This window comes from Caloenas nicobarica, chromosome 5, assembly GCF_036013445.1.
Source record: "Caloenas nicobarica isolate bCalNic1 chromosome 5, bCalNic1.hap1, whole genome shotgun sequence".
NCBI classification, from domain to species: Eukaryota; Metazoa; Chordata; class Aves; order Columbiformes; family Columbidae; genus Caloenas; species Caloenas nicobarica.
Window position 1 is genome coordinate 40,708,046 of NC_088249.1, and position 13,064 is coordinate 40,721,109.

The 13,064-nt window shown below is 43.3% G+C and overlaps 1 protein-coding gene across 1 annotated transcript in view; it reads left to right on the forward strand.

The window, feature by feature from the left end:
* Positions 1-1,415: 1,415 nt before the first annotated feature.
* INO80 (INO80 complex ATPase subunit) overlaps positions 1,416-13,064 on the forward strand; it is a 69,163-nt gene continuing 57,514 nt past the window's right edge. The window contains exons 1-4 of the mRNA XM_065636391.1: positions 1,416-1,815; positions 11,122-11,307; positions 12,185-12,351; positions 12,443-12,510. Of these exons, the coding sequence (XP_065492463.1) occupies positions 11,165-11,307; positions 12,185-12,351; positions 12,443-12,510 (378 nt within the window). The 5' untranslated portion in view covers positions 1,416-1,815; positions 11,122-11,164. The remainder of the gene's footprint in view (positions 1,816-11,121; positions 11,308-12,184; positions 12,352-12,442; positions 12,511-13,064) is intronic.

Sequence of the window (13,064 nt, forward strand, 5' to 3'; positions counted from 1 at the left end):
GCTCTTCAGAACCCAAGACAGTTCAGGAGCAACTGACATAATCTGGGTTCATCCAGTCCCATTAGGAGAGAGCAAATGGCAATGTATCAGATAGAACAAGGAGGGTGGGAGGAGGAAGCACGATAGGAAGGCATCAAGTCTGGCATGTAGAGGAGCGGTCTGGAACGTCTCTGTGTGGGATGCAAACTAAATGCAAAAGGTGCTCTGCACAGTGAGAGACTGAGCTGCATTCTCGACCTCTTGCAAGAAGTAAATCTCTGGAACTGTACGATGACGGAATAAGGATTTCCAGACAGGAACTCCATAGTGTAACTACACCTGTGCCACTATATTGCTTTAAGTAACAAAACCTTTCTGGGTAAACATGGCAGCAGCTTTCCGCTGTTCTCTTTTGGCAACAGCAGAAGCAGATTGGGAGTCATCACTCATTAATGCACAAGATTCAAAATGACAATTTTCTTAAAGGACAAAAGTTTTGGTGTTGGGTTTTGGGTTTTTTTTTTTTTTTTAGATGATTCATAAGACCTTGTGCTGCTCTGTGCTAGCACTGTTTTCTAAGCTTTGTAGTGATGTGTGACAAAATCACGTGCATTTCTTAACAGTAGACTTGCTGGTTGTAGCTGGGGATTAAGTACTGTAACTTGTTAAGGACAATTCTAGTGATGTTTTACTCAGACAGTAGCGATGGTGTGATTTTTATTTCCTAGTATCCCTGGTGCCTACTGTGTGCCAGGATGACACAGAGCTTAGTCATGAAGTACAAATTCATATCTCCAAGCAGTAAGTGCTCTGGAGTAATCACTAATTTAATGATTTACTGTAAATGCAACGTCTTCCACAACCTATAAATAGTACAGAGTATCCTCACAATTAACCTTCCAGCTCATTTTGTCCCGAGCTCCCGTGATGCAATTCTTAACGCAAGACGGAGGGAATGTGGTAAAAGGCACGTAGCTCCATCAAGTCCCCGCGTTGTGCCCCCGTTGCCGTTAACCGAGACGGCGCCCACTCCCAGCGCTCCAGTCAGTGGCGGGGCCGGCCGGGCCGGGCTCCTGCTCGCTTCTGCCCGTTCTGAAAGGAAGCGTCGCCGCGGTGCCGGCCGGGGGTGACCGGTCCCTGCCCGCCCCGGGCGGCTCTTGGGTCACCGGGGGCTCTGAGGAGCCCCACCGCCCTTCCGGCGGCTCAAGGGCGAGAGTGCGTCACTTCCGGTACACATCCGCCTCCCCGCGCAGGCATCGCGAGAGCCCACCCCGCCTCACGCGAGACTCGATAACTCACCCGGCCGCTTCGGCCGAGTCCCTTCGGCAATTTCCGTCACTGCCAGACTCTACCAATCGGTCGCCGGAGCGCATCGATGGGAGCGGGCCCCCCGCGGGCTGCGTGTGGGGACGGTGGCCGCGGTGTGGGCGCCGGGGCCGTGCGGCGGCTGTGGGGACGCCAGCGAGGCGGCGGGCCCGAGGCGCGGGACCGGAGTGGCGGGGTGGTATGCGGGGCTCGATTGTTCAGGCCTGGCCATGGCGCCTCTCCTCCCCCCCGCCATGGCTCCCCGTGTCCCTGCTCCTCTCCTCTCAGTGAGCGAAAGTGGCCGCCGCCGCCGTCCCAGCGCCAGCAGCCGCCGCCTCCTCCTCAGCAGCAGCGCGGGCGCCATCTTGGCGAGGCAGGAGTCGAGAGCGCCCCGCGGCAGGAGACAAGCAGCGCCAGCCCCGGCAACGCGGGGCGAGAGGCCGGGTGGAGCGAACGGGGGAGCGAGCCCAGGAGACACCCCCAGCCCCCCGCCGCCGCGGCCACCGGGCCGGAGCCGGGCCCGCTACTTAGGTGAGCCACCGCGGCGACCGAGCAAGGACACGCCGGGCCGGGGCTACGAGAGGCGGTAGCGGGGTCCCGCCTGGGCAGGCCGCGGCTTCACCCTCCCCCCCCCCCCGCTAAGCGGCGGCCGCAGCAGCCGGGCCTCTTCTTAAAGGGACAGGCCCCTTCTCCGCCCTGCCCGCCGGATGCGCCCCGATATACCGGCTCGGGAGCCGCCCCTCCCCCGTCCGTAGCGGAGCGGCCGCCGGGCCCCGCCACCCGCGGCGGGGGGGGGAAGGGGAGCGGTGCGCGCGGCGGCGGGCCCGGGCGGGGGTGGGGCGGGGGCGCCGCCGTGCACCTGCGGGCGCACGTGCGCGCGGGGGGCGGCGGCGCGTGCGCGGGGGGAGGGGGCGCCGCGCGGCGAGGGCGGCGGCGCGGGCGGGAGCCGCCGGCAGGGCCGCGTCACGTCACCGGGAGCGCGGGCGGCGGCGGGAGCGCGCCCCTGCCTGCGGGCCCGGCCGGCGGCGCAGCGCGGGGCTGGGACCCGCCGGCCCCCGGGGAGCGGCCCCGCGGGGGTTCGCAGGCACCGCCGGCTCCCCGGGGTGCGGGGGTGTCAGGGCGGGGCGCTCAGCCCGTGGCCGCCCCGGCAGCCCCGTGTGCGCACCGTCCGCATGTGAAACTCGCGGAGTTCTCGGCGCCAGCTGCTTCCCGGCAGCGCCCGGGGTGTAGCCGGCCCGGTCCCAACAGCGGCCGCAGGAGCGTGTTCGTGCCAAACGGCGCCCTTCGTGATAGAAAGTTCTACGGGGTGTGCATAAAACACAGTTTAGTGGTGAATACATACACTAGGAAATACCTCTTTATAGCTGTGGTGTAAAGTCTAACCCTGTTTCACCGCAAACACATAACCTAATAAAATTTCTGCTGTGATTAGTATTATTTATCATTATTTATCATTACACATTCTTTTTGTTACCCTGTAGCTGATCTTGAGTGGTAAGTTTCCTTCTCAGCAGTGTTGTTGGTGATAATTTCTTTAGGTTATTTTCTTCTTCACATGAAGAAAATGGTGCAAATCAAGTTCCTTTTTTTATAGTGAAATGTCCTTATATGCATTATTAGAATTTTAGCTTTCTCGTCTATGAAGAAATATACTGTATGGATTTGTACAGCATGTCTGATATCCCTGTATGTGACCAACACTTTTTTTTAATTTACATTAATCAGAAATGATATATTTGTGTTGTTATTTCTTTAATGTGTATGTATAAGAGTACATCATGACATATGTGTTGGTATGTGTTACTGTGTTGGTAGGACAGTGAGGGAAAAGTATAAGAAACAGGACTGTAGCTTGAACTTTTTACCAATGTGTAAGGTTATTCCCTGCAATTGACTTCTAGTCCATCTCTGGCTTGTATATTGTTACAGTTGCATAAAGGACTGCTCTGCGTTTCTTGATTGTTGAGCAAGTTTTGTTCCGCTTGGGTATAACATAATACGCTGTAAATTCTGTAATAAGCATGCTATTTGACAAACTGAATTACATGCTAGGGATTGTTTTAGATGGCAAGATGAAAAAGATCCTCTTAGAGCTTTCTTGGACGTAGTTCCCTTTTCGTGGTCTGGGGTGGAGGGAGTAAAAACCAAACCAAACTGACACCACCCCTGCAGTTTGTGTTTCATGCACACAGAAGGAGGAGGAGCGAAGCAATGGCAATTGTGAGGGTAAGAGTTGGTGCTGTTACATGCTAGTTTAAATGTGGAAGCAGAGCTGTGACGTGCCAACTTTTGTGTTCAGTGTGTTTTTAGGTATTGCGTCTTTCACTTATGTGTATGCTTCTGATAATTTTTTTATAGAGCTGTATAGCTTTTAAAATATTTTTATTAAGAATAAATTAGGTCCTATCTGTGACTGTTATTTCAGCAGTTAGAAAGTTCAGCGCCTGTGCCCCACTGACACTTCTTCTCTGTAGTTAAAAGCAATTAAAAGGTGGAACAGCGATCAATGCAATGCTGTCTCATTCCTTGGAGAACAATATAAAACCTTACTACAAAAGCAGAACAGTGAAGTAAAGTACTTTATATAGGACAGTATCTAGTTTTAACTATATTTCATTACTCAGAAAAGGAATTAAAATGGCTTCTTTGTAATTTCAAACTGAAATGGTGTGAACTCACACTTCAGTTGTATGTACATGTCTTTTATTCACTCAGCTTGAGTTCAGTGGAGACTAAGAGCATGAGGTTCATACAAAATATCCTCCTATCTGCTTTTTTTAAGGCAATAATCACTTGTGTATCAAAATTATATTTAAGACACTGCCATAAAAAACTATATGGAGTTTGTTTTGCTCTAATACCTGACATATAGTGTACTCTGCAAAATGGTTGTCAGTGTAACGATAAGTTTTATCAAAGTGAGCTAAAATGTGAGAGCAGGAAAAAGAGTATGTAATTCTCCTCCAAGAAAAATACCTCCTCAGGCTTTTTTATGCCACCACGATTTTTGTATTAGAGGTTTTACGCTTATAAAGACATCTGACAAAAATATACCTAACGGATATTACTGTACTAATGTAAGTTTTCCATATAGATCTTGACTTAATTTTCTGTGTGGATATCGATGTTTGTGTCAGGAATTATTCTGGAGATGTTACTACAGGAAATTCTTACAGTACTCTGCTATTCTGATGAGAGTTGTGTGGCTTAATTATAAATTTCTTCAAGAAAACAAAGTATCTTAGGTGTTCATATCAATTTGGAAAATCTTTCTTAATAAGTTGATGTCAAAATGCAGAGCACAAAAAGACTGTGTGTGGAAAAAACCCAGAAAACTACTAAAATTGTAAAGGAATTAGGCACAGAAGGTTGTATTCTTGTTCCCCATTTTTAATCCTGCTTTATGGATCAAACTTTCAACACTATCAATAGGGACATGAATACATACTCTGCATACACAGACTGGGATTTCAGCTTTTTGTCCGCTTGATTATTTTGTTGGTGTGTTTATACCAGTTGGGCGGAGGAGAGGTAAGAAACTCTGCTTTTGCGGGCTGAAGCGTTTGAACTAATAAGCGTGCTCACCTGCCGGCTGGCAGCGCTTCATGTACACACACTTAGCTTGTGGCCGGCCAGGCAGCTTGAATTAGTTTTACCTCCTTGATTTGCCTTGCATTTGCCACAGGCTAAGAAGGGCTGCTGTGGATTAGCTGCTGTGTTGCACCTTATACCTCCATGGCAGCTTGTGTTTGTGGACGTGCCCTCAGCTAAGAGTGTAGTTGTTATCATTATTTACTATAACTATTGATGTGAGTATTAGGCATAATAAGAAGAAAAAGTAGTCCTCTGGGCCTTACCTGAAGGTGAAGAGATGCCACCAACTGAAGGAAAAAAAAAGAAGAAAACAAGAGACTCCTGGAGGAAAAAGTACTATTTCAAACAGCCTTACAAAGCAAATCCATTCTAGCTCACAGCTAGACACAAGTGCTGAGCAGTGTACTTGCCACTTATGGGGCTTCTGCTTTAAATTGATATCAGTAGCAAAAGCTTGTATTTAATTCAGAAATAGCCAGTGGATGTTTGTTTAAACGCTGCTTCGTGAGAGTGGTGTTTTTCCTGTTTGGTTGGTGTGGGTCAAGGGGTATAGAACTTAGGAAACCTTGTTTTAGAACATAACTCAGCTCTCTGAGGATCTCCTTGGAAGATTCTTCTCCAATGCTGGATGTTTACTTACTGACTAGACATTGTAATGGGCAATCTTGAAAAAACAGGGTGAAGAAATCCCACACCTACATTAACATTGAACTAAGCAATGTGATTTAAAACAGAGTACTTCAGAACTGAATATAGATCCTCAGAAAATATGTGTGATTATGGAGATTATTTGTATGAAGTTGGTATATATTAGGTTGGTGCAAAAGTAATTGTGATTTTGGACTGTGAATTTTAAATCATTAGCCTCAAACACATCTTTATTAATCAAAGTATGAACCATTACAGTCAACACATTTTTGACAGCAAAAAATAAATTTGTTTATTCCTGTAGCGTAAAAATCCATGCTTCAGGATTTCACAAACTCTTGGAGAGCATTTTCTGCATCCTGCTGGTTTTGGAAATGTTTTCCCTGCAAAAAGTTGTTGAGATGCTCGAAGAAGTGGTAGTTGGTTGGCGAGAGGTCAGGTGAATGTGGTAGATGAGGCAAAACTTCGTACCCCAATTTGTTCAACTTTTGAAGCGTTGGCTGTGTGACGTACGGTCAGGTGTTGTCTTGGAGAAGAATTGGGCCCTTTCTGTTGACCAATGCCGGCTGCAGGCGCTGCAGTTTTCGGTGCATCTCATCACTTTGCTGAGCTTCCTTCTCAGATGTCGTGGTCTGACCAGGATTCAGAAAGCTGTAGTGGATCAGACTGGCAGCAGACCACCGAACAGTGACCAAGACTTTTTTTGGTGCAAGTTTGGCTTTGGGAACTGCTTTGGAAGTTCTTCCTGGTCCAGCCACTGAGCTGGACGTCAGCTATTGTGGTATGAAATCCACTTTTTGTCTCGCGTCACAATCCGGTCGAGAAATGGTTCATTGTTGTTGAGTAGAATAAGAGAAAGTGACACTTCAAAATGATGATTTTTTTTATTTTCGGTCAGCTCATGAGGCACCCACTTACCGAGCTTTTTCACCTTTCCCATTTGCTTCAAATGCTGAGCGACCGTCAAATGGTCAATGTCAGGTTCTTCAGCGATTTCTCATGTAGCTGTAAGAGGATCAGCTTTGATGATTGCTGTCAGTTGGTCATTGTCACCTTCCGATGTCTGGACGCTATGCTTCTCATCTGCAAGGCTCTTGTGACCTTTGTGAAACTTCTTGAGCCACCACTGCACTGTACGTTCGTTTGCAGTTCCTGGGCCAAATGAGTTGTTGATATTGCAAGTTGTCTCCACTGTGTTATGACCCATTTTGAACTTGAATAAGAAAATGGCTCGAATTTGCTTTTTGTCTAACATCATTTCCATAGTCTAAAATAAATATCAAATAAACATCCAGTAATAAGGCATTAGCAAAAAAAATAAAGCTAGAAAAGCACATTAAAATGATGTATAACATAACCACATTTATTTAAGAATGTGTTCCAATACCAAACAGAAAATTTCAACAATGCAAAAACCGCAGTTCCTTTTGCACCAACCTAGTATATAACTAAACCCAGATCCTGCTGATGTTTTACTTGTGATTTTAATAATTCAAAAGGCCACATGATACAATTAAATGGTTTCAGTGTGGGCTTCTGATTAAGTAAGAATGTTACAGGATTCGAAGTGCCAGCCAGGCAGTGCAGCAGCTATTTATTTCCAAATGCTGATTTTCTAAACTGTTATAACTGTAGGGGAGATAAAGGGAGAAAGCAAATAACTACTGAATTCGATACTGAAACTTAACATAAAATCGACGTACATCAGTGAGAAAGTTGTGATGGCAGAGGATTACTCTGCAGCATCCAGTCATTTTACTACCTGTAGCATATGAGTATTTACTTAAATATTACCATCAGTAATGAAAATGTTTCGAAAATCTGTATTTCTGCAATTTTCCTTAAACTGAGAAGGCAAAAGGATAGATTTTCTTTCAAAAATGGCAAAGAGAAATTGAATGAATGTCATCACAGTGTGAATCCACTGAAAGAATGTCCTGGTGATGTCCTGGTTTAGGGATCGGGCTGCAGTGTGACTCTCACTTGTTTGTTCCCATCTTCTCTCGCTTCAGCATTCAAGCAATTCTTACCATTGGAAATCTTTGTTTCTTAAAATCTAGAGTGGGAACAAAAGAACAGAGAATAAAGAAATACCTCTCAATTAGCTTCCCATATTATTACTTTGATCAGCAGAGAAGCACTGTGTGACTCTTAGCATATAAATAAATGAGAGGCCGAATTCAATGGCTGAGCTATTCTCTATTCAGTATTCCTGCCTAGCACTTATTACATTTGGTTTGGGCATTATTAATACATTGAAGAATATTGTTGAGCCGTCCTGTGTTTATTTGTTTATTCAGTAGGTGGGATACAGACAAGTAACTGTTTTGAGGACAACAGTAATTAACTTTGGATGTACAGGAGCTTCTTGGGACAGTTAGAAGACAGCAGAAGCATCTCTCTTTCTACAAGTGAAATGCAGAGTACTTGCACTGTGTCAGCACGTGGAGGACTTAAATGTGGAAGTAAAAGGTTTCCTGATATGGGAAGTAATATTTAAGAACACAGGTATCTGAAAAAAGTACGGATGAGAGCACATGCTTGGCATAGTGTACACAACAAGGATTTAATGTGTTAAAATATGGAATGAAATCTCCCTCTGCAGTTACTGCAGCTATTGCAGACAAAGGGTATTATTACTTTCAAATTTGCCTGGGAACTCTGTGCAGCAGCAATGAGCCACTTCTGAGAAAACATCTTATTTTTCTAATTACTAAATGCATCTGATAGCATCTTCTTTTCATAGGGTCATTTATATCTTACAAGTAAAGAAATAGTCTTCTGTCTTCTGAGCAGCGTGAGCGTGGAGCCGGGCGAGCACCAGTGCTGGTCGGAGCAGGGACACCGATCCAGGCTGGAGCATCCGCTGAGACCAGCACGTAGGCAGGTGTGTCTGGGCAGCCAGAAAAGCATCCACTTACTCATTCGAGATCAGGAATATGATTGTGTTTGGGTTGCCTCTGGCGTGTTTGCCGTCCTGCAGTTAAACTCTTCAAATCTATCTGAAGTATTTCCCTTTATTTTGCTGTTAAGCTTGTATAGTTTAGTGAGGACAAGGCTCACTGGGATGCAGAAGAGCCCATTGGGTTTGGTAGCTTATTTGGAGGTGGTTAATCCAAACAAAGTCCTGTGTGCTTTGTGCCCTGCAGGGCACGTTTCTTTCCCGCCGTGTCTCGAGGACAGGCAGCGCTACCAAATGTTGACTTTTGGGAAGGAGATTTTCTGGAAAGAGCAGGCAGGTGAAAGATGCCTTTTGGTTCTGAGCAAAATCGTTAAGCAGTGGTTGCACATGATGTTTTGCCTGGGAAGATAAAATAGTGCCATGTTCACGTAACACATGCTCTCGTTGATGGATACATTTTGTGATGGGGTGATAAAAGGGATCACCATACTTCTTCTGGTGTGATACTAAGGATTGAATCTTGCTTCTATAATAGGTATCATTTTTATTGGTGATGAGAAGGAAAACCATTTTCATCTTGTTAATGTCCTTTTCTATCCCCTCCCGTAATTATTTAATCCATCAGACACAACTTTCATATCTCCTCTTGTTTTCTAACCTCTTTACTTTCTTCATGACCCTGTCTCTTGCAAGACCGTTTTTTATTTTAGTTGGGTTGGGGGTTTTTTTGTTGGTGTTTTGGTTTTGTTTGGTTGGGGGTTTTTTTGTGTGTCTTGGGTTTGTTTGTTTGGGGGTGTTTGTTTGTTTGTTTGTTCCAAATGACTGTTAAGGAATATGACATATGTAGATGAAAGTTTATTGGAAAACATGAATCTTAATGCCCTTATCAAAGGGAAAGCTTTCAGGTGCTTTGGTCTGTCTGTTAACCTCTGCTGGAAATGGATATTTGATAGCAGAGGTTGTTCATTCCATTGCTGTCAGGTGTACAAAGATCTAGCATATAGAAAGTTAAACCTAGATGGCTTCAGTCTAAAAATAATTTTTAAATTAGGGCTGTTATCCTGTCTAACAATTTCTGGGATGCTCTTGTGTATTCTTTGTGGGTATAGATGTTAAATCAAGTCTAGGTGTTTATTAAGAAGTAATAAATTTTGCTCTTGCTCAAACGCAGCAATTAGTTTCAAGATGGTGATCACTTGTCATAGTTTTTTGTAATTTTGGTTGTTCTGAATCTGTTCTGTATTTTTTGAGGATAAAAGATGTGGAAAAAGTTAGATGCTGGTTTTTTGGACTGTATACAGTCCAAAAAGAGAGAATAATTTGAAAACCAGATACTCTACCTGTGTTTTCACTTACATAAGCTTGAAACAATTTAGTCATTAACAATTTAATAATTGAGCAAACATAAGACATTTTGCAGTAAATTGTTAAGTTTGCTTCAGGTTTTGTAATATTTTTTTAAAGTTACAGAAACCAGAAGAATCCTTCAGAAGAACAATTAATCTAAGTCTTTCAAAAGCTGACTGGTCTTATATTCGTACTCTACCAGAAGCAAGAGCTTAAGACATTTATTTATTAGTAAATATTATCATATTTAGGGTATTGACAACACTTTCATTTATACAGTAACAACCGTGACTTAGGAAATAATTTAAAATTATCTTTTTCACTATTATTATAACAATGATGACATCTTTTGTAACGAAAGAAAAATAAAATTCCAGTTGACAGAGCTATTACTGTAACAGTTGTTATGACATCTTTTGTAGTTGAAGGAAAATAAAACTGCAGTTGACAGAGCAATAAAATACTTTGATAGCTTTTTTTTAAAGTAGGTATGATGCAAATATTGCAGAGGGGATGTGTTTTTTTTGAGAATCTAAAATCCTGAGAACAAGTAAATGAAAATCAGGCTGTTTTTACTAGATGAAAAAACATAGAGCTAGAGTATGTTGTACATTTGTAAATAAACAAAAGTATGTAATAAATTGCTAATTATGTGTTACTTTATTAATGATAACACTTGAATTTTAGAATGGAGGGGTTTTTGGTCAAGTATTTGTAGATTGTCAACAGGTACCAGCTATGTTGCGAGTGCTGTAAGAGTGGCATTGCTTTAAAGTAAAAGAAAAGTCTTACAGGTGTTCTGTGTGAACTGAATGATAAAAACAAGAGAAGAACGATGTCTTCTGTAGTTCTTCCTTTTTGGAGTAAGTTTATAGATATGATTCAACTTCACAATAATTTAATTGCTTTAATTCAACTTTCATGATAGCTGTCCTCTGCAGAGTTAAACGTGTTATCTTTAATAGTGATGAAAATTTACTTTAGGTGTTCAAGGACGGGCTTCATTGTACTTTGCATTTCTATGTCAGCACTTGGACTATCGCACTAGGTCAGTGCAGCGCTGGTTGCTCTCAAACGGTGTCCACGATGTCATCAAACAGAAAACTAAGAATCTAGTTTTTGGCTATGGTAATATTGTGGTGAAAGGTTCAGTGTGAGTTTCTGTTTGTTTGTTTGTTTAATATACCTATTAACTGCCACCTAAACTTCTTGTCCAGAACTACCTTGGTGACATGTGCTGTGAAATGTGAGCATTTGGAGTACCCTGCAGTACATTCGCCTGCTCACCCAGTTCCTTCCTCTCCGAGGAGGTGGTGGTGACAGTGCCTCTTGTTCCTCATTGACAGCCGTGTGTCCGGAGGCTCCTGTGCATGAGGAGAAGTTTGTTCTATGGCCTCGGAGCTGGGTGCCGGGGAAGATGGCAGCTGCTCAGAGCTGGCAAAACCCCTTTATCTGCAATATCTGGAGAAGGCTCTGCGACTGGATCAGTTTTTACGACAGACCTCTGCCATCTTTAACAGGAGTATATCCAGGTACCAAAACCTTTTGCATTTTCTGTTGGGAATACCAAGGAAAGACAAGTATTTTTATTACATTGTTTCCGGGCAACACCATACTAAGGGTTTTCTAGTGACTTGTTCATTATGAACTCTTCTCCTTCAACGATCTTGCACTGTGCTCCTCTTAGCTCACACTGATAATTCAGTGTATTGCCAGCCCAGGTACAAATTAGCATGATGTTTTAAAGCTCCTTTTTGTAGCTGAGTGGCCAAAACTTTCTTTGTCTGCAAAAAGTAGGATGAACAAGCACTAAGTTGATTTTTCAGGGAGACGGCCTGTAGCCATAAGTGAAATACAAAGACTGTTGTCAGATGCAAAATTTATATGTGGATTGTAGCAATGAGAAGTGAGTCATCAAGGTACATTTCTGTCCCAAAATAATTTACTATGTTTAATTTCATCAGTGTTTTGGAACTGTAGTGTTACAGAACTGATAACTGGGTAATAGATAACAGATATACTTACACGCATGTACTGAAACCCACACAAAGAGTAGAAAAAGTACAGCTTTAGATTTCTTACATGTACAGTAGTGTTGGGGATGACAATATTGTGCTTTAGTTTGACTTGATATTGGTTTCTTGCTTAGTTCATGCTTCTCAAATTAAGATACCCATTTAAAGAATGAAGGCACAGGTTGATAGCACAGCCAGGCTGGTCTGATTAACTGCTGCTGAGGGGTTGATGGGAAACTATTAACAGCAATATTTCTAATGCGTAAAATTACATCTGAAGCTGTTTCAATTCTCAGGCCTTAAGACAAATGGCCACATGTAAGGAAGTTGCGTGTGCATCTCCTCTTTTGAATATTTTCCTGTCGTTGTCATCATATTACGCATCTTCTTGCAGCGATGAAAGTGAAGATGGATTGGATGACAATCCTTTGCTGCCTCAGTCTGGGGATCCCCTGATGCAAGTTAAGGAAGAGCCTCCAAACTCTTTGCTTGGGGAGTCTTCTGGAGCAGGGAATTCCGGGATGCTGAACACACATTCCCTGAATGGAGTACTGCAGCCAGGTGGGCATCGTCTAGGTTGAGTCTCTGCTTTCTTTGGGATAAGCTGGGAAAAGCGTTATTTCTTAAGAACTTTAATTTTTTCTCTAAACAGAACCAAAGTCCGAAAAAGGGAGCTTGTATAACTTTTCCAAACTGAAGAAAAGCAGAAAGTGGCTGAAGGTAAGAATGTTGGAAACGAATGCAGCTGTTATGAAATCTGTGAGTAGAGTTCCAGTCCACACCCTGTGGACAGTGGTGACTGGTTCCGTCTTGTCATCCAGCATAGGTCGTGGTCTAGAAACATGTAAGCAAGCAGACAGAAACAAGAAATTAAGTTGAACACTGTTCAGAGCATTATCACAAATACGATTTCCAAATACAGTAAGTTTACAGTAAGTTTGTTCTCGTCTCAGTGGTCCTTTTAATTTTACTTTACATGTGCTACTGAGAGCTCAAAAAGTTGACTGGTGTGTTTTAAGAGCCGCCCTAAATCATGTGGTGCAATTTAATTGATGCAAAACCATACACTGAGAAAGAGACATAAGAGGGCTCCAAATGAATTCTTTAGTCTTAGTCTTGCTCTGTATTTACTTATTTGCTGCACTATTTTTTTGTTTGGTTGGTTTTGGTTGTTTTTTTGTTTGGTTGGTTGGGTTTTTTTACATTAAGAAAAAACATTTACCAAGGCAAAAAATACATTCTACAGAGGCTTCTTATCCTGGAAATGGAAAGCA